Below are 23195 nucleotides of genomic sequence, written 5' to 3' on the forward strand. Positions count from 1 at the left end.
AAAGAAAGGCTCTGCTGTCCTGAAGGGCACCTTTCAAGAGAAACAAAAATGGGACGCTCGCTTAACAAAAGGGGACTGTTTGGCCACCAACGTCCTGAACAGGGTCTGAGTGTATAACTGGAACGGCTTTCTGCAAAGTTAAAAAGACAGAGAAGAAAACAACAGCAAAAAAAAAAAAAAAAAAAAAGGATCATCACAGAATCTCCCACTCCAAACCTTCCTTCCGCTCAGAAGTGCCAACAGATAAAATATAAACCCCTTTGAAGAAAACTCCAGCCGGAGCTCAGCTTTCAGGTTTTAGAAGACACTGGCATCCCAAGGCCTTCCCACTGTCAGATCAAACACACACAAAATATTTCCCTGATATTTTCCTGGTTTCGCCCACACCATAAAAAACAGGCTTTCCTTTTAATCTACTTACCACACTGTGGGTGAAGGCCTCTAATTTCACAGCACAGAGATAACACAAATAATTCATATGACACATTAGTGAAATATTGACAGGGAAAACATTAAGTCAGAGCTCAACGAAAACAACAGGGAGCTCAGTGATGGCCACAGAGGGCAGAGGGATGCCTTTCCAACAGGGCAGAGCCCCCTCCCGCCACACTACTTGAGTTGAAGATAAAGTCAGCCTATTTGGATCCGAATTGTTTTAAGGCAACAGGTCTTCATAATTACACAACATTTTTCTGGTCCCTCAATGGGCTGCAACATTATCAACCTCCTTCCAGGACTTCCAGGGGCTGCTGCGTATGTGAAAGTCCCTAGAAAACTGTTAAGTGCCATCAACTTGCAGCAATGGCAATCCCACCCAATCATAACCAAGGTCAGCATCCGCCTGGCCAAACACTTGTGCATTTCTTTTTCTCTTCCTGATCAACTTAAAAAAAAATTCTTTCACTTAGTTTCCCATGGCTAGACCCAGCCTTTGAAGATCTCAGCCCCTTTCTCAAGACCCTCTTTCAACTTCCTCTCCTACAAAGTCTTCCTCCCAGGGCAATAAGGAGACCTATCCACAGCTACTATTCATTCCATTTCTCCCACCCTTAAGGTTCTGCCAAGTGTGGGGCAGATTGCCTTTAGAGACAGGACAACTCAATGCTGTCTGTGTAGAAAGGTTTGTTTGTTTTTTTTTTAAAAAAAAAAAAAAGGCTGCAACACTTCAATCATCAGTTAGGCATGTTGGGAGAGCACCATCAAAGCAGAGAAAAGTGAAATGCAACCCGAAACAGCAAAGGGTCTAAAACCTGACTCTGGGCTTACAAACGTTCTGACTTTATTTTTACTTATTTATTTTTTGGGACGGAGTCTCACTCTGTTGCCCAGGCTGCAGTGCAATGGCGCAATCTCAGCTCCCTGCAACCTCTGTCTCCCAGGTTCGGGTGATTCTCCTGCCTCAGCCTCCCAAGTAGCTGGGATTACAAGTGCACACCTGGCTAATTTTTGTATTTTTAGTAGAGAAAGGGTTTCACCATATTGGCCAGGGTGGTCTTGAACTCCTGACCTCAGGTGATCCACCCACCTCAGCCTCCCAAAGTGCTGGGATTACAGGCGTGAGCCACCATGCCAGGCCCATTCTTACTTTTTTACACCTTATGTAGATGTAGGGTCTCCAAGTCCCAATCCACTTTTGTGAGAGACTTTTCTTTGTCATCGTACCAATCCAACCCCTTCAATTTCCCAACCACACCCACTTGGACCTTAGATTTATTTTCTGCTGATATCATTTAAAAATCCACGAACATCACCTCATAGATGTAAAAATTCATCTTCTAATCCTCTATCAAGGGTGCTGCTCAGAGTTAGGACTCCAGCTCTCTAGCCTGGCCCTCCTAAGTGCCAGATACTTGCTATTGCTATTGCTATTTTTTTGTTTTCTTGCCTAATGCCACATGTAACATATGGTCACCTACCCCCTGCTAGACCCCCATTCCCCACCGCCCATCAGATATGTCCCTGGAACTTCCAACTCAGCCCATCCCAAATTGAACCCATGCCTTCTCTCCTCTTCACACTGTGCCCCACTACACTGTCCCAGCCAATAATCCCGGCCCACACTCTGCACTTGACTCCTGCCATTCTCTCCATCATGTTCTTCCAATTCCACTTCCTGGGGAATCCTGCCACAGAGTCAACTCTTCTTCGCCTTCCACTCCCAACCCTCACCCCAGTCTTGGCCTTCAATATCAGTCACTAGAATTACTACAGAATCTCCTAACTTGGTTCCTTTCCTCCCTCCCTAACTCCACATAAGTATATTTAAGTACCTTACCAAAAAGAAATCAGGTATTTTTCATTTACTCAAAATTTTGCTATAAGACAAGGTCCGAAATGCTTAGGCTCGCCCCTGCCTACTTTCTCCAACCTCATCTCCTACTCCTCACCAACATACTCTCAGGCCAAGCTACATCTCACTTATGTTACCTGAATGTGCCATGAACTCTCCCCTTGGGTGCCTCAGCCTGGAATGCCCTGTCACTTTTTGCCAAAAGAATCTCCTCATTTTTCTAAAACCCAGGCAGGCATAACCACCTCAGTGAGCTTTCCCTAACTCCTCTTGGGGCATTTTCTCCTTCTTCTCTATGTTATAGTTTTCCGAAGTATCTCTACTATAGCATGCTACATCTTTTTAAAGTAATGTCTTTCTTGCCCATCAATTCACTTAATTCAGCTTTGTCGCTCCATTGACTAACATGGGACCTGACACATAGTAAGTGCACAAGAATACTTGATGGATCAATGCAAGGAGGCGATATATTCTATCATACTGCCCTTAAACATTTGAAACTTTTGAGGAATAGATTTTCTTGCTTCATCCCAGTCCTCCCTCAGCTGGCTCATCTTTCACATATTGATTCTAAACTGCACGTCACTAGCATCCTGAGGGCATTCACCGAATGCTCATGTAAAAGGCAGAGAGATATGGGACAGAACACTGAAGACAATCTATAACCTTTCTCCCAAGGAACTGAGACGAATGAGAAGATAAACACAGCTGAAGTCGCAAAATGCAAATCCAATGAGGACTATAACTAATGAGAGCTAAAACCAGAGTGTGTTTGCTACTAAGAAAATAATAATGGAAAAGACCAATTAATAAAGAGATGTTGTCAAACGCCATGACAATTTTCATTAAAACATTTTATTAGGCTGAATATGATATTGATGCTTTTTCATTGAGGTTTGTATTAAAACTTCTCCACTAAATATATTCTTAATTCAGATGCCAGGCATTGATACTGTCTAATATCTCCTTAAATCCTTGTGGGGTTTAAAACTTATGTTGTTGATTTCAAAGACAGGGAGTGAACAGTGGCTTAGGAAGCAAATTCGCTTTCAATATATTGATCATCAGAGCCAGCAGTATATATACGAAAGTTAAAGGTATTCTAAACTACATACAATCTCATCTCTATGGACAAGTCTTTCTGAGGTTCTAGATTACCAGATGGTGGTGTTGGGAATGCCACAGAAGCAAAATCCAAAAGCGGGGGCAGGTGAGAGATGGGAGGCCATCAGTATAACCCCTTCTAGATGCTGTGGTGGCAGAATGCAGAGGGGGCCTTGGAGGCAGCAATCCAGACTGGAGATGGATCAGGTAAGTTTTCAGGACCTCCCTGGCCATACCACCCTAACGGTTGAAAACTCCTGGACAATTACTGCCAAACTATCCCCTGAAGCCAGTCCTCTTGTGGGTGAAGGGATAATGTCACTGGAACGTCATCGAAGTTTAACACCTTCTTGGACTTTTTTTTTTTTTTTTGAGACGGAGTCTTGCTGTGTCCCCAGGCTGGAGTGCAGTGGCACGATCTCGACTCACTGCAAGCTCCGCCTCCTGGGTTCATGCCATTCTCCTGTCTCAGCCTCCCGAGTAGCTGGGACTACAGGCACCCATCACCATGCCCAGCTTTTTTTTTTTTTTGTATTTTAGGTAGATATGGGGTTTCACCGTGTTAGCCAGGATGGTCTCGAACTCATGACCTCGTGATCTGCCCGCCTCAGCCTCCCAAAGTGCTGGGATTACAGGTGTGAGCCACCGCGCCTGGCCCTTCTTGGACTTTTTAATCTACCTGTCCCACTGGGAGCAGCCATGTTGGACGCTGCCTTCTCAGGTCCTATTTCTGCTCTTAGCGTTCATGTGTGACTTAAGGCATAGAAATGTGCCTCTATCTGCTGTGGAAACAAAATTGTTTGACAAATGTCCTTCCTTAGGAGATAAATGACAAAATAAAATGATCATTCCTGGGCCCTTAATACTTCTTTCCAAAACTTGAGAAATACCAGTTAATAGGGGTTCTCAGGCATGGTAATAAGGATGAAGAGGTTGAAACAAACGTAGAAAGCCTTGTTTTCAAAGCCTGGCATTGATGCCATCATTGACTTGACTTGTCATAATTAATATGTGTCCCCATTCATAATCAACTTGTTAAAAGGCAACATAAGCCAAGCATTTTTTTTATGCCAAAGTCATATATCTTCTTGAACTGCCTGACACAATATGTATGTGTGCATGTGTGTGTATATTTATATATGTGGCTGTGTATATATATGTATATGTATAAATAAATTTACTTTGCACAGAACCAATTATTTTTGTTCACTGACTGTTCAAAATTATAGGACTGGGGTTTCTCTTCTCAGCTAGAGTCTATTTCTTAAAGACCAGCTCCTCTACGTCTGCATGTGTGTGTATCACTCACACTATCACAATACAAATTAGACAAAATAGATGCTTAATGGTGTAATTCACTTTACAATGGCACTATTATTACAGCATTACTCTATTTTCATTACTACCGCATATTAGAATCAGCTTCCAACATGTTTGAGTGAAGAAATAAAACAACCTAATCACAATGCCAATTAATTCTGTAAAAGTCGTGCAGTATATCAAAACTAAAACATTTCACAGCCATCTCAGAAAGACAGGATTCCATACTTGCTTCACTATTTTTAGCCAGCTATGCCTCTACTCCTTGAATACTTTGACCTATCCTAGTCCAGTTATAAGCCAAAATCGATAAAAGACCCTAAGCAAGTTTAATTGATTCTCTAAGAAAGGATATTATAATCCATCAGCACACCCTCACCTTGTGCTGACATTATTTTCCTGGGTTTACCTAATACCATTGTGGTACCAAAAACTACTCTTTCTCATGCTGTTCTCTCATCAGCTCAAATACTGTAACAGCAGAGCAATTTCAAACAGGTTGCAAGTCTTTTAGAGTATTGCTTGCAAAGTGCATGTAAATTATTAGATTACATTACAAGTGAAAGACTCAGCAGTGGGTCACCATAGTGGAGCATTAATGTAGAGCAAGTTGAATGGAACCCTTGCAGACAAGCTTCTCCAATGTGATTTTTTTTGGCAGAAAGGAGAAAGTGAGTAAAGGGAAGGGAGGGCAAGGAATGATGGGTTGGTGAGAAGTGAAGTCTCTGAGAGCACCAGGGCAAGGTGGGAATAAGGTAGCAACCCCAGCCTCAATGCCTGGATGGGGCAGCCAGAGGGCAGTACAAGAATAGTGGGAGCAGGGAGACAGGGAAAAGGGAAGGAAGAAGCCAGACAGGTATGGGAGGTAACGTCAGGAAAGCTCAACAAGTGGCTGATGGGGCTGAATTTCAGTGATTTGTCCTCTTTTAATTGGATCCAGCCCATGGTAGCTGAACTGAGGGATTAATGAATTTACCTAAGGTCACACGGCTAGCACAGCACACACCTGGGTCTTGGCCCAGGTCTGTCTCACTCCTCCCAGCAGGCTTGTAAAAACCACATACACATATTGTCTCCCAACACGTCCAGCTTTGGTCTGAGTTGCTCAAGACTAGAGTAGGCCTGATCGCGCAATTGAGGGGATCAGTGGATTCAAGAGAGGCAGAAGTCAGACAAACAAGTGCAGCTGAGCCCAAACCGAAGGCCCCATTGGAAATATAAGACAGCAGGAGATGTGCCTGCAGAGTTGGGAAGTGCCTAGCTGGTGTATTGAGAAGGCAAACACCTCTGCAGGACAGTGTGTAAGAGAGTATCTGCATGGTTAATGGGCACCTATTTTATGCAAGGTATCGTGCAGGGAGTAAAAACATAAACTGTGGTCTTGATCTCCTTAAGACTAGGCTCATACCCAGAAAATAACTATCAGACAGCATAAAAGAGGCCTGGCAGAGGAAGAGGTTACATGTTCACTAAATGAGCAAGGCCCATATGACTGACTGCTGTAACAAACAGGAGTCTGGGAGCTTCAAGAGGGAGAAGGTGGATCTTATCTGGAGTGAAAATGATGGTAGGATTTCAATGAGCAAAGAGAGAGATGGGGACTAGGTGAGGCAGAGGAGGAGGGGAAAGGTGAAGGCACATACAAGGTAGAGAGATGAAAAGGCCAAGTTCAAAACACATTTAGAAGAGAACCACCACAAATGCCTGGTCTGAGGTGACCCAGGTATTTCAGTGAGCTTCTTAGAGAAATGCCACCACTCAAATATAAGATCCAGAAAGGCAGGGAGCTCGCCTCTCTTGTTTGCTGCTTTATCCGCAGGCCCTAGCACATAGAAAGTACTCAGTAAATATATGTTGAATGAAAGAATGCCACCCTTGGGCTCTTACACACTGATGTCAGCTCCAAGCAAAAGAGGGATCCCATAATTTATATTCTAAGCCAGTCTAGGCAGATGTGCCTCTAAATGTACTAGCATATTAATGAGCATGTGCTAAAAGTGGCATAAAGATACTGTATGATTATAAATAATAAGTATTTACATTATTTTCCCTCCCCCTCCTCCTCCCTGAAGTCATAATGAGTAACACCTGGAGTTTAACATCAGTTACTGTGGAAACACTTCTTTCCTCCCCCACTGCTGGGCCATGGTCCCCCAGAAAGGCTGCTTCTACTTCATGCCCAGGACAAGGTTTTCAAATAGTGAGGAGTGGCTCATAAATAGATCATGAAACCAATGTGGTGGCTCGTAACCTGTATTTTAAATAATAGAGCAAACACAATCACACATCACAAGTGAAGGGTAAATATTTTACATGAAAAGTTTGTGTGTGTGTGTGTGTCTGTGTGTGTGTGTGTGTACTAGTTCACAAAGTAATATGTTTTTCTCATTGTGGATCACGGTATTAATGTCTCAAAGATATCGCCCTGAGAGGCAAGCAGTTCCAGTGTTAGGACCTGTAATATTCAAGCTGAATGACCCTTGTTTTACCGGCTAAATGTGCCTGTCAAATAGTATTTCTCTTTGGCCCGGTAAACTTGACCCATCCTGAAACACTGAGATGTTCTGTGTAACATACTAAGTTCAGAATCAGTTCCTTCAAAGGATCCCGAGTTTCACAACACACAGTCTTTTGTGGAAGAAAAAATGATTTATTTTTTCTAATTACAAAAGTAACATATACATAATGCAAGAACTTCAAAAAAATACAGAAAAGCACAAAGAAAAAGAAACTCACAGGTAATCCCAGCATCCACAGATGACCACTTTATCATTTCATCATTTTGGTATTCGTGGGTCCAAGTTAATTTACTAATATAACTCACACACACACACACACACACACACACACACACAATTTCCTTCTACAAAAAAGATGGCATTCCGTGCACACTGCTATGAAAGCTGTTACTTTTCACTTAGCAATGGCTGATAAACATTTTTTCTTGATAAGAAATACTTTTCTAGTGCAACATGATTTTTAATGGCTACGTAATATTCCATTCACAGACTTGATCCTGAGCATCTCTAGACAAGGCACAGCCTTAAATCCTCTACTTTGAGAAAACAAGCTTGCTGCGGAGACACACATCTTTGCTGTGGACCCCCTGGCTGTGTCTAGCTCTGGTGAGCACTAAGCATGAGATGCTCAACTCTATACCTATTAATAGAAAGTAAAAATAGTTTTACTTTCCACTAAATCAGAGCATGAGACTTGGACACTATTTTCACTATGTTTTAGAATGGCTTTACTGACATAGCCACAAGCTCACTGGTGGATTTTTAATTAATAATAAAAATGCCCAGTGGGGTTAAAAAATAACAATTACTGACAATGTTCCACTAATAATGCATAGCCAAAATAACCCATGCTTAATTTTGTACATAATCTACTGCCTAATGCTAGATCAACTTGCACACATCTTAATAGCCTCGTTAGGCTGGGTGCGGTGGCTCACGCCTGTAATCCCAGCACTTTGGGAGGCTGAGGCGGGAGGATCACGAGGTCAGGAGATCGAGACCAACCTGGCGAACATGGTGAAACCCTGTCTCTACTAAAAATACAAAAAAATTATCTGGGCGCGGTGGCTGGCGCCTACTGTTCCAGCTATTCGGGAGGCTGAGGCAGGAGAATGGCGTGAACCCAGAAGGCGGAGCTTGCAGTGAGCAGACATCACGCCACTGCACTCCAGCCTGGGCGACAGAGCAAGACTCCGTCTCAAAATTAAAAAAAAAAAAATCCTCATTATTCGAACTTTGGAGGATCCTGGCACAGCACACAAGTGACAGGAACATGAGGTAAGAAAGTACAAGACTTGGGTTCTAGTCACAGCCTTGCTGCTTACTAGGAATGTGATCTCAAACACATTACCTTTGTCAGCATCAGTTCAAATAGGGTGGGCTAGGCTCGCTGATTCATAAAGCCCTTTCTGGCTTTAACACACTTTAGTCTAATAAAATACGACCAAGTGGTAGCATCATGAGTGAGTATCACATATTTAACATACAACCCCAAGTTCAAAACTAAAAAGTCAGCTTTAGAGGGTTCAAGAGCCCTTTCAGTGTAGCTTCAGTTCTTCTTCTGATTCCCTGTGAGTCCTCAAGAAGGCTAGGGAACCTCACCAATCCTCAACTGTCATCCTTCACAGTGTGAAATTTTACAGCTTGCAGGTTAACAGCCTGGTCTATAGAAATTGCCCGGGTTCCCACTTTCTGCACACACGTGCTCATCCAAAGCGCGTGATGAGTGCCAGAAATGGTAAAATACAACTCTGGCAATTTCACACTTGTCATCGTCAGTCAACTAATAAGAGCACTAAAAGAGGAATCATTTTTTGATGATCAGGTTATTTCATTTGCCTTTGCTTTCCCAATGCTTCATTACCTGGACAATTGAGAGTTATGAGCAATTCACCCTCCCAGTTGCCCTGTCCTTTCAGATATAATATCCCTGTCACACAAACATTCCTGAGAGTACATGCTGTATTGTCACATGGCCTTTTCATCATCCACTGGTTTTATAACTGGAAAGTGAAAATGAAAAGCAATGCAGTTTATTTAAGAGGTTTTAGACTTGCTAAATATACATGTGTGTCCTCTGTGATTGGATGTTGAAAATCCATTAATTTCCACACAGCCACTCCTCCCCATGACTGGCATCGATCATATGGGATGAGATAAGCCTCTTTGCTTCTGGAAGGGCGGAATCACATCTGGTTGCCTTTTCTCTGTCTTTGTCCATTTCTTCAGGTTTCTTTAAAATTAATTGGAAGAGTCAATAAACACGCCTGCCAATTCCCTTTACACCCGAGGAAAGCAGCTCACCGTGCCCTTCAGACCTATTCTTGCTGTTTTTCCAAGTACTCCCTTACCTGCCTTTGTCAATTGGCATTCTCGACAAGTTCGTCATAACTTCTCAAAGTGTCAACTTTTCCTCTTTTCATTGCCCTTGTTAAAGATAATTTAAAATTAGAAAGTCACATTCCCAGCCATTTCAGAGTCAATGCTAATGTCATTTTCCTTTGCACAGAAGTCTCTTTTCCCTCTAGAGGCTCCCTGCCTTCATCCACAGCCCCCACTCCCCAGCCCCAAACAGGCATTGTTAATCTCTGCAGGCACTAGTCCATTCCCCTATTTCATCCTTCTTATCTTTCCCCCAAAATACTTCACCCAGTGAAACACACTTTAGCTTGTGGTTCTCCTTCCTTCACTCCACTTCAGAGAGAAATGTCTGGGTCTAGAGATTGTAAAGTCACCTTCAGGAAAGAAGCATACAGTTGGCTGTCAATCAGGATAAGACAGAAAAAATTACACCATGTGCAGCTCGGCTTCTCAGTACATGCATTTATGTTTTGGGATCAAGAGGATTTCTTCCGTATAACCTAAAATTCATATTTATGGCTTTTGTTTGGCTATAACTAATTCCCTACCTAACTGCACAGTACTTAATAGTCCGGAATTCTTAAAACAGTGATTACCATACTTCATAGTAGATTCAAGCGATGGTCCCTCATTTCCCCCTCATTCTATTTCACCTCTATTCTTGCCTGTTTATTCTTGGTAGCATTCTTTGCTTATAAAAAAAAGTCAGACGATTTTATATTCTATAATTTTTATTCTCGTGGCTAGTTTGACATAGATTTTAAGCCCGTTTACTTTCCCCCATTAAGCACAGACCTAAACATCACCATTCTTATCACGTGTACAATCCCATCAAGTTTCAGAGTGTCATTTATACACAATTTTATTTCTTCTTACTTCTTTCACACACGCCTACCACTTACGTACAGCAACTTCACTACATTCATATTTCATAAACTTCATCAGTATTCAGCCAAACCCTCCCCCGAAGTAAGCTAGGTATTTTTAACACTGCACTGCCTCTTTCAGTGGCTTGAGGATCCTATACTAAGTGGCACCCTTCCTTGCATCCCAGAAGAGTTTATCTATTATGGTCTGTGCATGGATGCTGAAACTTCCTAATCGTTTCAGGAAACTTTAAGATGTTCATAATCAAGCCAGGTGCAGTAGTACATGCCTGCAGTCTCAGTTACTAAGAAGCCTGAGGCGGGAGGATCCCTTGAGCCCATCTCTTTAAGAAAAAAAAAAAACAAAAACTAAAAAAATAGTTCATAATCAAAATTAAAACACCCAATAACATTGTTAAGATGATTCTAGGCTAGGAGATTATAAATCCTCTATACCATAATATTTCCTACTCATTTCCATCCTCTGACACAGAGTTTCAGAGAAAACACCTATGGTATAGAAGCTCTACCTGGGGCAGCCTGGAGTCCTCCACCACCTACAAGGGTGTGTGAAACCTGTACTCTCAGCTGTCAGTGGGTGCTGTACAGGGCTCCCTAGTTGACCACCAGGGCCCCAGTTCTGCAGACAAAACCATCACCAGGAAACCACAGCGCCATGCCATTGTTAATGTGCCATACTATGTAATGTGATAAGACAGTCTGTAATAATGACGTGTCAGTTAAGGCCATAAAAATATGTCAGAAAAAAAAATTGTTCTTGCACCAACACAGGGGAATTGTTACCTAAAATTCCTTTTAGCATTAGCATGTAAGAGCCAGAGCAAAAAGCCGGCCTGACTAAACTGTGAGCTATGGTACATTCATTCCTCATCATGCCCCATTCCTCTCTTCTAAGGATTTCTTTAGACAATCTCCTTGATGTCTTTGCTCCAAAATCAAGAGAGAAACAAGAATAACTGAGCTGTCACAAAAGAACATCAAGACTCCCAAGCTGAATTTCCAACACTACAATATCAAAGATAATCACAAGACAACTGCAGACTATATCATTAAGTCAAGTGGGACATCCCTGAGAAAGTCAGCTTCTGATGGTGTGGTTCCAGGGATGCTTTCCATATTCGTCCAGTGAAAACAACCTGTGCTTGGAAAGAGGGTTTCCTTTGGGGCAGTCGAAATGTTCTTTGTTGACATTCTTGGAATTATTCCTTCTAACCCTAGAGTTTCCTAACTTTCAGGATTTAAGAGCCTCATGCCAAAGATACCCCTTCAATATATCTATGGAAGAGTTAGGACTACCTGGAGTTTCTGTCTACCATTAGATGGGAGAAAACTTATATTATGTTATCATAATACAGTAAATAACTTATTTGAAAATATAATATCCTTCCTGAATATTCAAGAATGACTTTACCGCCAGGCATGGTGATTCACACCTGTAATCCCAGCACTTTGGGAGGCCGAGGCGGGTGGACTGCCTAAGCTCAGGAGTTTGAAACCAGCCTGGGCAACATGGTGAAACCCCATCTCTACTAAAACACAAAAAATTAGCTGGGCATGGTGGTGCGCACCTGTAGTCCCAGCTCCCCAGGAGGCTGAGGCACAAGAATTGCTTGAACCCAGGAGGCAGAGGTTGTAGTGAGCTGAGATCGTGCCACTGCACTCCAGCCTGGGAGACACAGCGAAGACTCTGTCTCAAAAAAAAAAAAAAAAAAGACTTTACATTCTCTTTAACTCCAAAGAAAGAATTAAGAAGAGCCTAAGCTCTGAATGAAATTTTCCTATCAAGTAAAAATCTCAATTAACTAAAATCAACTAATTGAATTTCTATTTTGCTACTTGAAACTTAGACAACAAGGGAGGCAAATAACAAAACACACTGATATTGAGGATTTAACAAAAAAAGAAAGAAAGAAAACAATTTCCAAGTGGGGATCAAGATAGAGTTAGTCCAATCTCTGACACTGTGTCCATTTACAGTTCTATAATGTACAATTGGAATTCATACTCAGAACAGTGACCTTGTGGCACCATAAGATTCTCAAACCTCAAAGACAGATTCAATTACATTCTCAATGTTCTTTCTAGAGTAGGAAAGGGGACTAGTACGTTTAGAAAACGTACTCAACAAGTAAAGGACAAAAAATACTTTGGGTTAATCTACTGTTAGTCAGAAAAACCAATTCATCAGTAATGTCCTGGCACCCTTAGAGGAAAATCATGGTTTACTGTGTATTAATCAACACTTAAACATGGATTATCAGTTTTTTTTAAAGCATTAATTTAAAAAATACAATTTTATTTTAACATACAGCCTAAAAAGATGGGTGAAAAATTTAACAGCTCATTTCTAAACCAACACTTCCTGCGTGAATTAGATATCAAAAAAAAAAAAACCACTAAAAAATGACAGAAGAGAAAATGAGAGACAGAGAGTATTATTCCTAAATTTTGAGTAAGGAAGATAATCTTCATATTCACAAAGTATTCCAAATTCTGGATGAGTATTCACTCCAACACTTGAAGGCCTTTCAAAAATACTCTCCTTGTTTCTGCACACTTTATCACTAATCTGGGATGAATGGGACGGGAATCTGTGAGCGAGCAGATGAGGTCTACCTCAAAGTCCCTGTATACTGGCTCACGGGAGACAATGAATGTGAACAGCCAGATATGTCATAATAGGAGAGGTGCGTTTCCTATAAATTTTTTTTATTTTTTATTTGTTTTTATTTGTTTTATTTCTTATTTGCACACATGGCAATCACATTACAGCTCTTTCCCCAGATACCTGGGAAATGTAGTTATGCATTTGGCTTCCACAGAAGTGTAAGCTAAGAAGCTCAATTTGTCAAGTAGCCTGGGAAGATGAAGGGGGAAAGGAAGAGTAAACTCAGAACACGTGGCACATGCTTAAGATACCATACCATATGAACCTCTAATAACCTCCAACTCCATCTGTCCTGTCAACATGGTACCGCAAGCTCCTAAACACAAAAATGGGAGAAGCTGGATCTTAATTCAGAAGTGACATGTCCAAGGAAAAGAACCCATGGGCTTGTCTCACTGGAATTCCAAAGGTTAGCTCTGGACAGAGGGCAGTTTGCTTCCAAAAGTGATTCAGCTGTCACTAAAAATCCTCAGAACATTTTTATCCGGAGGCACAACTATTACAATTAACATTCTCACACCTCCCTGTGTCCCACTTCAGGAGTCTAGTGTGGAACCAGAAGTGTGTGCTACAGCCCCCACCTCTGCTACCTTGAAAACAAGCTGAAGGGTCTCATCGTTAGGGGCTTCGATGCAGGCTCCATACTTCAGTTTCAGACGTAGAGGCATTTTCTAAAGCCAAGGGCTCCTCACAATGCCAGTAGGTATTGGAAAATTCCAGCAGGTGACTAACATTAGAAGAGTCTCCTATAGATGTTTTGAACCACTCAGGACTTGAATTCTAGATTAATAATTCAATTTTTTTTAAGAAATAAGGGGGAAGCAACAGAAAAGGTTATCATAACTATCATCAAATGCCTTTTCTAAAATTATATATTACCTTTTTAAAGGGTATATTATTATAAATGTTTTTATGAGCAATTTACCGGAAAATTAAAGTCCTTTAGTTTAAAAAATAATTATTTTATCCCTCTGGCAAAGGCTTTTCTCCCAGCCAGCAGCTCTTTCAAACTATGGGGCATCATTTGTTCACTGTGGCGAGCCGGGTCCATGTGAGGAAAGTTGATCTGAGAATCAATCTCTAGAAAGGGCGCTAAATTGCTAGGTAAGAGCACCTACTAGAAAGTGAATCAGCCAAAACTGAAGGGGGCAAGAGAGGCCACGCACTTTCAAAGTCAAAGACGTATGTGGTTCTAGAAGTCCTCAGGGCTACACATAAACTACAGGCCCTGTTAACTGATTTTAAGTCAATCTAAGCTGAGCTTCCAGGGGGTTCGATCTCAACCCAGCTGAGCTTTTCACTGTTAATCCCATCTTTTGGTTTCGATTTTTCCCTTAGGTCTGCCGGCCCTAAAAGCCTTCAACCTTCAGCACTGGTGTTCCAAACCAACTGTGTGGTGGTACACAGCCCTGTGTGGATAACTTCACTGAACTAAAATATGTAAGCTTCCGGCAAGCACATACAATAACGAGATTCTGAAAAAGGGTTTTTAACAACAGTTATGTCACGAGGCTCATGGCTCCCTGAAGTCCCTGAAAGCCTTGTTAAATTAAAGATTCGCTGTGGTTTTTTCTTCCGCTTCATTCCTACTTCCCATGTTGCTTCCTGCCTTTCTTTTTTCTCTTTCATTGTGTTGTAAAGATGGAACTGAGTGACACCAGCTATCATTAATATCACCTAGAAAATGGAAGAGTTTCATTAAAACTGCTAACATTCCCAGCAGTTTTATGGACAGGGGAAGGTCGTCTTTCAGATTATAAAGTCACACACCTGATTTTGTAAGCTCAGGCAATAAAGGTACACAGTGCATCCACACTTGGATTCCCAAGAGGGAGGAATTCAACAGTAGCCTCAAGTCTACCTAGGTAATGTCTCATGAGGTCACTGCAATGTCATGAGAATCCAGACCACAATTTCTGTGGACTTCAAACACTGACTGGCTAGAAGCTAAACCTGCTACCCTTTGGAAAGTATCTCCCAAATCAGAAAGCTTCCCATTTCACCCAATGCCAAGAACTCCACTCCACCCTCCTGGAGGTTGAAAATGCTAATCATAGGGTGATGATGTTTGCTTTTCCTTTCTAGTTGTGTGCTTTTATGTTTTAAGTATTTAAAAGGCGTAATCACCTAGTGTGTAGGTTAATTTCTTTCCGATATTGTAATTTATGCAACATTAATACTGGATGCCAGCTCCAATTTTCTTACTGCTTACACTCTGGGAGCCGGCTTGCATATTCTGCCAACTCCATTACATCATCTGAAAACCCAAACATTTCCCATTTTCAAATCACTCTCAACTACCAGGCATACTTACACATTCTCTCTTTTTCTCCCTAGCTCACACACATAAAGATTGGTACCCCTGAGGAGCAGATGCTACATCTGAGGTTAAAGTCTGCAAATGCACATAATTTCTGGAAGCTATTACTACTGCTGTGTTAGCTAAAGGATGCCTCCATCTCTGACCTTCCTTTTTCCATTCAGACTGTTATATAACCTAGTGCCTGCGTGCAGGATGTGAGTTGAGTGTTTGGGCCTTACCACCCCCCTCCCATTAAATCTTCCAGGAGGGACAGACAGGGGCTGGTTCAAAGAATGAGTTGGGGTGGGGGCAGAGGGTGGGGGGAAGGGGATATGGGTCAGCAGGTCAGCTGTGCAAGATGTATCCCACTCCTACTATGCCCCTCTCCCCTTTTTGCTGAGCCTAAGGGGGCTGGTGGCACTGAATGCTCCAGCGTTACATAATTTGCAAGAACAGCAAGTTACGGATTTGCTAGTCGGTTCTGCAGCCTGCCACCCTGATCGCTTGCAAGAACACCTTCTGGCAAGAATGACACCTGAAGATGTTAATAACACAGGGTGTGGGGGGGTCAAGAAGGAGAAGGGTGGCAGCACAAACCAAAAATTAGTGCAGCTTCCTAAATACTATGTCCCCCCATTCCAAAAAAAAAAAAAAAAAAAGCCCCAGAAACACATGAAGGGGATTTTCTCCAGTGTTTCTGATTAACCCTGTTACATAACCCGCTCGCATTCCAAATCCACCGTCTCAGGGTCTAAATATACTCTTTGCAGCCAAAAGCTCCCCGCACACAAACTCACCGAGCTAGCGGCAGGTCCGGGCCCCCAGCCCTCATCCCCTTCCCTTTTGTCCCAGCCCTCGCCGCCCCCCTCCCGCTGAAACCGCGGTTCGCCGCGGTCACCCTTTGGAAATCGCCTTTAATTAAATGTTTTTCGCGTGTGTCATCCTGATGGCTTTTACTGTACTCGAATTCCGTGAATGGGAAAGCGCCTGGACAGGGGGTGTGGCTAAGGTGGGGGGGGGGGGATACTGTAAAACAGCCAGCACATGATCAGCCATATTCCTACCTCCAACTACAACATCGAGAGGAAGGGAGCAGTTCCTGGGGCCCCCATTCGCCTCTACCCAGCCCTCCCCAACCGCCGCCAGAAGCCGAGTGCAAGAGGAGGGGGCGCGCTGGGCCGGTACCCAAGCCGGGGCTGGAGAAATCCTCTCCGTCCCCAGCTCCAGGCGGCTCGCGCGAGCACGCTTCCTCCGGAGTGACAGGCGTGATTTATACATTATTTACAACAGTAATTAAAGCTGTAGCTTCCTCCTGTTCTTTGCAAACTCCAGGCGCATTCAAATAAATAATCCCCCACTCTCGAGAAAAACACACATCAGGTTCCAATACCTTTAAGAAAGAGTGAGCTTGCCGCAACAGCTTACTTTAGGAAAGGAGGGAGCAACTGAGCCCCCCCCCATCCCCCCCAACACACGCAGACACAGACCAAACACCAAAATGAAGAGTAAAAATCGCCAGGGGAGGAGAAAACACTGCTTGCACTATCCAACCAGCATACAACTTGCACTGACCATGCCCAGGTTCCTGCAGAAACGCTTGGAACCTCCGAGAGGGAAGGATTCCCAGAGCAGAAATAAGTTTGGGTGCTTGCTTTTGTAGACGCTCCCTCCGAATGCGCGTGGAGCGCCCCACAGGACCGCCGCCCTCTGCGCGTTGGCGCGCACACGCCCCCCGCCAGCCTGGGCGCCGGGCTCCGAACCCCCGGTCTGCAAACTTGCGCATCTCCCCTCGCCGCGCCCGCCAGACAACTTGGCGAACAGCTCGCTCGCCCGCACCCCGCTTCCTTCGGCCCTTCCTTCAAATCCCAAACGCACCGCCGTGCTCCAGAGAAGGTGTCCACGTCGCCCCCAGACCCCGGAACGCCCCCTCTCCACCCCCGGGGCTTCCCAGGTCGCTCACTCCTCCCGCCCCCCGCCCAGATCTGAGAGGGACCGAAAACACACCCCCGACTCGGGCACCCAGGGCCGAAACTGTCAAGAGGAGAAAAGGTAAAGCGGAAGGAGGGTGGCCATAAACAGATTTTTTTGCCCCTTCTTAAAAGGACACTGCCGCTTTAAAAGTTTCTTTCCCGGGCCCCCACTCCCCTCATCTCCGTATTTTGGGGGAGCGTATTTAATTGAGGCAACGCAGCTTTCCTCCTGTGTTTGCAGAAAAATCAAAGCCAGGGGGGTGAGCCCGCCGGCTGTCAACCTTCCCGCCGCCTCCCCCGCCCCACTCTGCTCCCGCAAGCCGAGAACGGGCTGCAAAAGTTTGCAACATTTCTGGGGGGCGGAGGGGGGAGGGGAGGGGGGTCCTCCGGGCTCGGGGCGCCGCCGCAGGCTCGCGCGCGGCCGCCGGACCCCGCGCCCCGGGCGCCCGCTCCCGGCCGCCCCCCGCTCCCCGCCCGGGCTCCCGCCGCCCCCTCCCCAGCCCCTCTCCAGCCTCCTACCTCTGCTGGTGCTGGAATAGCTCTGTCTGCGCACCGGGGCAGGCGGCTCGCTCTTGCGGGCGGATTCCTGGTTCAGCGGGGTCTCCCTGGAGCCGGCGGCCGCGTCCGCGCCGCTGCTGCCTGGCTCGCTGGCGGCGGGGTCGGGGGCTGCCGGAGCTGACTCCATGTTTTTTCCCAATGTAGAGATCGCTGGAGATGGCGAGCTCCGAGACTCCCTCTATCTTCTGTTTTCAGAGCAACTCTATGGTACCAAAAAAAAAAAAAAAAAAAAAAAAAAAGGAGAAGGCGACCGGCGAGAGCAGGAGGGAGAGAGCAGGCGGCGGCGGGCGGGCGAGCGAGAGCGCGAGGGAGCGCGCGGAGTGTCTGGGTGGACGTGTGTGTGCGCCCGAGAGGGGACAAGAGGCGGGTCTGGCCACAGGCAGCGCTAGCGAGAGCTTCTCCAGCCGGCCCCCACACCCACATTCCCCACCCTCCAGACCCCAGACCGAGAGCCACAGACTGGCTGCCAATTTTGGGAGGTGGGGAAAAGAGGGGAGGAGGAGAGCAGAGCCTCCCGCGCCCCAATCCTCCCCTCTCCCCAGCCCAGGGACAGAAATTAAAATCGGTGAGATGATTCCGTGCCTACTTCTGAGACTCTCTCGGGAACAGAACTCGTCCCCATCCGCTGCCAGCTTGGGAAGAGACAAATCCGATTGTCCACGTCCACGTTGGGAAATCGCAGGTAGCCCCCTGCCAGCCCTGCCGAGGGCTGAGGAGAAACTAAAAAGGAATTAGAACGGGGCTGACATCCCAAGGAAGGCAGAGGATGGGAGGACGTGGCACTTTTTACTTTGGGATGGGACGGCCAGTGGGTTTCCAATCTTGGTTAAAGACATCTGTGTCTAAAACAGATTTTGTGAATCTAGAAGCGCCATGGACAGTTTCTGGCATGGTTGAAAGAGGTCGCTTTCAGCTCCTTTGCTGTTTGTCTGCGAAGGATCCAGAAACCATTTGGCAGGGCATTTTCTACTGAAGAAAACTTTGGCCTGTTTGGTCGATGACTATCTAAGCTGGATAAAACATGCCACGCTGCATCTAGCTCAAGCGTGGCTGCTAATTGTCAATTCCCACTGGTACTTTTCCTATTAAATGTAGTCTCATCCATAAAAGGTAGATATACTGGAGAGGCATTACTAATGCCCGGATAACATTCAGATAATTAACAGCTCCTAATAATTCGTATTATTATAGGCATCATTCTACACCCTCCTCCCATTGAAATACATTCATCCCCTAGTAGGTACCTAAAACTCCAGGAAAGCAGATAATTGCATCATCGTTACCTTGACCGCAAACTCCAAGATGAAGGAGCAATACAAATTGAAAGAATGGAAAATATTCCAATGGTAGTAGCCTGATTTCTCTGCCTTCGTACTCAATCTACCACTTTCTTTTGCCTGCGAAGACACTGTGGAAATACGCCCCACCTTCCTTTCAAAAGGATCCAAAATTTTGACAATAAATAATATTATTAGAGGCCAGAAGGTGGCATAAATATGTGTGCTTCAGAGCGTGGGGTAGGCGGAGGGAATTGGGGGACATTTTTCTTTTGCTAACTTCCTGGTTTGGAAAAATGCTTTAAAAACTAATAAGTGCGGGAAACCCAGTTAGCTAATCCTTCAGAGGAACCGCCATATGCCAAATTTCACACATAGTTTCTGTTACTGTTACTGATCTTGATCTTATTTCAAATACACAATGCCCTTTGCCATAGTCTGTGTACTAATCAGCAGAACCTGTGGTCCACTCTTCGGGGTGATGTAAATGAGATGTGAACAGTCCTGATACCTTAATCCTGTCTCTGCAACGATCCCTGGCTTTAGCCTGTCTGTTGGCGCCTACAAACGATGCACAATTGTCTCCTCCATCCCAAATCAGATGTGTGGGTTTCCCCATACATCAAAGCACAGATTTCCAGAGCAGCCTTCACACCATTTACCATTGGTTAGCCTGTTAGTAATGTTCTTGATGCAATTGACCTAGCTTGTTACACTTGACTTTTCTAAGGAAACAAATATATCAAAGTGTACAGTTTAAGAAACAACTTCCTCTGGGACAGTGAGCATCTCAGAATACATTGGCTGCCTCATGTTTATTTTAGAATACTTTAAAAAATACTCGTCACATCAAATTTCACCAATAATTCTATTTGGGATGCAAGTGACTTAAAAAGTATCCCTGGTTTCCTTTTAGGTACCAGTAGCAACTTGTTAACATTTTTTATTAAGTCTGTTCCCCTTGGACCTTTAATGAGTTTCTTACTGTTCTCCTTTAACTAAGGTGATATTTAGTCACCCTGAAAAGACCATCTAGAAAATGGTCATAATGACCTGAATCAATTAAAATAGACTCTATATTCCCTTCAGAAAAAGATCGCAGCTCCAAAAAGCCATTTCTCCTAACTCTCTAAGACAATTACTGCTTCTGCAATTTAAAACAATTGGGAACTCAAGTGCTTTCCCCAAGGGAAAAAATAAAAGTGAGTTAGATACGTTCCTTGACTGTCAATCACTGTGACTAAAGTGTAAATTACCTGGATTGGGGAAGCATTTGAAACCTGAAAAGCACAGTGATTAGGTTTATATTTCTTTCCTTCCGTCGTGCTCCCTTTTGGATTACTAATTAAGGCTTTCCAATTTTCCAAATATTTGAAGAGATGGGAGCCTTCCTTAGACTCTGCTCATTGACAAAGGGCAACAGTGTTTGCTTAAAAATGGTTATTTTACTTTGCACCGAGTTCCCTGAAAATGGGTTAGAAAAGCTATGCTTGTGGAAGAGATCAGCCTAATTTCAGTTTTTTTGTAACTCCTCTTTGCAACACCACAGCCATCGCCCCCTACCTCCTTGCCAATCCCAGGCTCCTCTCCTGATGGTAACATTACTTTTCTCCTACTCTAAGGTAATTACTGGGAACCTCAAAGTTAACTTTGACTCCTCTCTTTTGCTCCTGCCCCTAGTTCTCCACATCCTAACATGCTTGCCAAGTGCTACAAATTCTACCTACATGACATATGCCCCTCCTTTCTGCAGCCATCCATGCGGTTCCAGACATTATTGCTCACCTAAACCATCTCAGTAACCTCTTAAATAACTGGCCTTCAGTCTTATAACCATTCTAATCCATTCCAGATAGTACTGCCAAGTTAATTACCCTGAACTACAGCTCTCATTTCCCACCATGTCACTCCCCTACTTACAAGACTTTAATGGCTCCCCATTGCCCATGCAATTAACAACTAACTAGTCAACGCGGTATTGAAGGCTCTATCTCCCTATCTCTGCACTCCTATACCAAGGATGGCAAGTCGATCTCGTCATGTGGAAAGGTGTGGGCTGTGATTGATTTATGTTATCTCCCATGGGTGGAGGATAGGGAGTGTGACACTCCTGGCAGGAGTTTGTCAAACTGTCTTACATCCTTATGTAATCTCCACAATCCATGTGCAGTACTCAGGCCAGGCCACATGCTGCTGCCTGCTCCCCCTCCTACTTCTAGTCCATGATACATAGATAGTTGCCTCTGCCTCTTCTCCCTAAAGGCCCTCCCTGCCTTCTCTGTTTACTGAAATCTACCTTCCTTTCAAAGTTAATTCTAAATGACAGCTCCTCTGTGGAGCCTTCCCTGATTTACCCCAAACCAAATATTTTAACTATCTTAGTGCTGTGCACCCCTCCTAAGGCATTTGGTCTGCTCAATCTACTTTGTATTGTGGTTGTTTGAACATTTGCTTTATCCTCCCTGGTGGAAGACATGCTCCTTAAAAGCAGGGACTGTGCCTTCGCACATAGTAGGCATTCATTAGAGTTACTGAATTTGGGGAATGCAGTCGATGAAGTCATCAAAAAGTAGCATGTCCACACGGTAATTCCATTACCCAACAAGAATGAAAACCTAAGCATTTCAACTTTCAATCACTTGAAATAAGCCTTTCCTTCTTGGATAAAAGATTCATCAGCATATATGTGCTGTTAAAATTTATATATGCAAAAAAAGTTGACAGTTATTTTCTTGCATTTCTTGAGAGGGAGAGAAGGGAAATGATGGAAATATATAGTAGAATTTCCTTGGGAGTATGGAGCTTTCTACAACATGCACAAGAACAAAGAAGACAGAAAATTAAAACTGAGTGCCCAGACAACAAGTTTTCCTTCTTTCAAGAAAGCATCCAGAAGCTGAAGCTGGGTTATGTGCTGAAAATAGAAGACACACCAATGAAAATGCAGCACTGCCCTTGGGCATGGGAGGGGCTCCATCTCACTGCTTGTCAATAAGTTGTCCCCCAGCTGGTAAAGTCCAGGGTAAGAAGGAGCCAGAGAATCAATGATGTAAACCTGATGTCCTCCTGGGTGGTAACAGGAGAGCCAGACTTGCCAGACATGAGGAAATAAGACGAAGATTGAAACATGCAGTGTCCACCCTGGATGATCCACTCCACCCATGCCCATTTTATAGGTGAGGAAATGAAAATATAGAGAAGAAAAGTGACTCGCCCAAGGCCACACAACTAATCGGTGGCATGATGTGACTGACGGCTTCAGACTGCCTGAAGTCAACGCCCAACTCTGCCACGTGCTGGCAATGTGGCCAAGGGAAAGTCACTAACCATTTCTATGCCTATATTTCCTCATCCATAGATGAACATTGTTGGGGTTAGATGAGATGATCCTTCTGAAATCTTGGCACTCAAAATTCTGCTCTTATCATTATGCATCTTACAAGTTGTTATAAAATTCTGTATAAAACAGCACTGTCCAATACTAGTTGTTAGCCAAATGTGTCTATTGATTTCTTAAAATGTGGTGAGTTCAAATTGAGATGTGTGATAACTGTTAAAATCCACATTGAATTTCAAAGACTTAGTACAAAAATGTAACGTGTCTCATTAATACTTTTTTATTGATTGCATGTCAAAATGATCAGAGTTTGGATATATTGGGTTAAGTGAAATATTTAAATTAATTTCATCTCTTTTAACTTTTTAAAATCTGACTACTAGAAAATTTAAAATTACTGTGTGGTTGATAGCATTGTCTATTGGAAAGTGCTGGTATGGACCATCTCCAGCTCATAGTAGGTATTATAACAATTTAATAAGAGTAATTTCTAGGGCTCAGCTGGGGCTCAAAAGGTAGCATCCAGCCGGGCACTGTGCCTCACACCTATAATCCCAGCACTTTGCGAGGCCAAGGCAAGCAGATCGCTTGAACCCAGGAGT

At 43.9% G+C, this 23195-nt stretch overlaps 1 protein-coding gene across 1 annotated transcript in view; it reads right to left on the reverse strand.

Annotated features, from left to right (window-relative positions):
* Positions 1-18362, reverse strand: part of RORA (RAR related orphan receptor A) — a 736533-nt gene extending 718171 nt beyond the window's left edge. Inside the window, exon 1 of the mRNA XM_031002532.3 lies at positions 17941-18362. Coding sequence (XP_030858392.1) covers positions 17941-18106 — 166 coding nt within the window. The 5' untranslated portion in view covers positions 18107-18362. The remainder of the gene's footprint in view (positions 1-17940) is intronic.
* Positions 18363-23195: the final 4833 nt, after the last annotated feature.

This window comes from Gorilla gorilla, chromosome 16, assembly GCF_029281585.2.
Source record: "Gorilla gorilla gorilla isolate KB3781 chromosome 16, NHGRI_mGorGor1-v2.1_pri, whole genome shotgun sequence".
Lineage (NCBI taxonomy): Eukaryota > Metazoa > Chordata > Mammalia > Primates > Hominidae > Gorilla > Gorilla gorilla.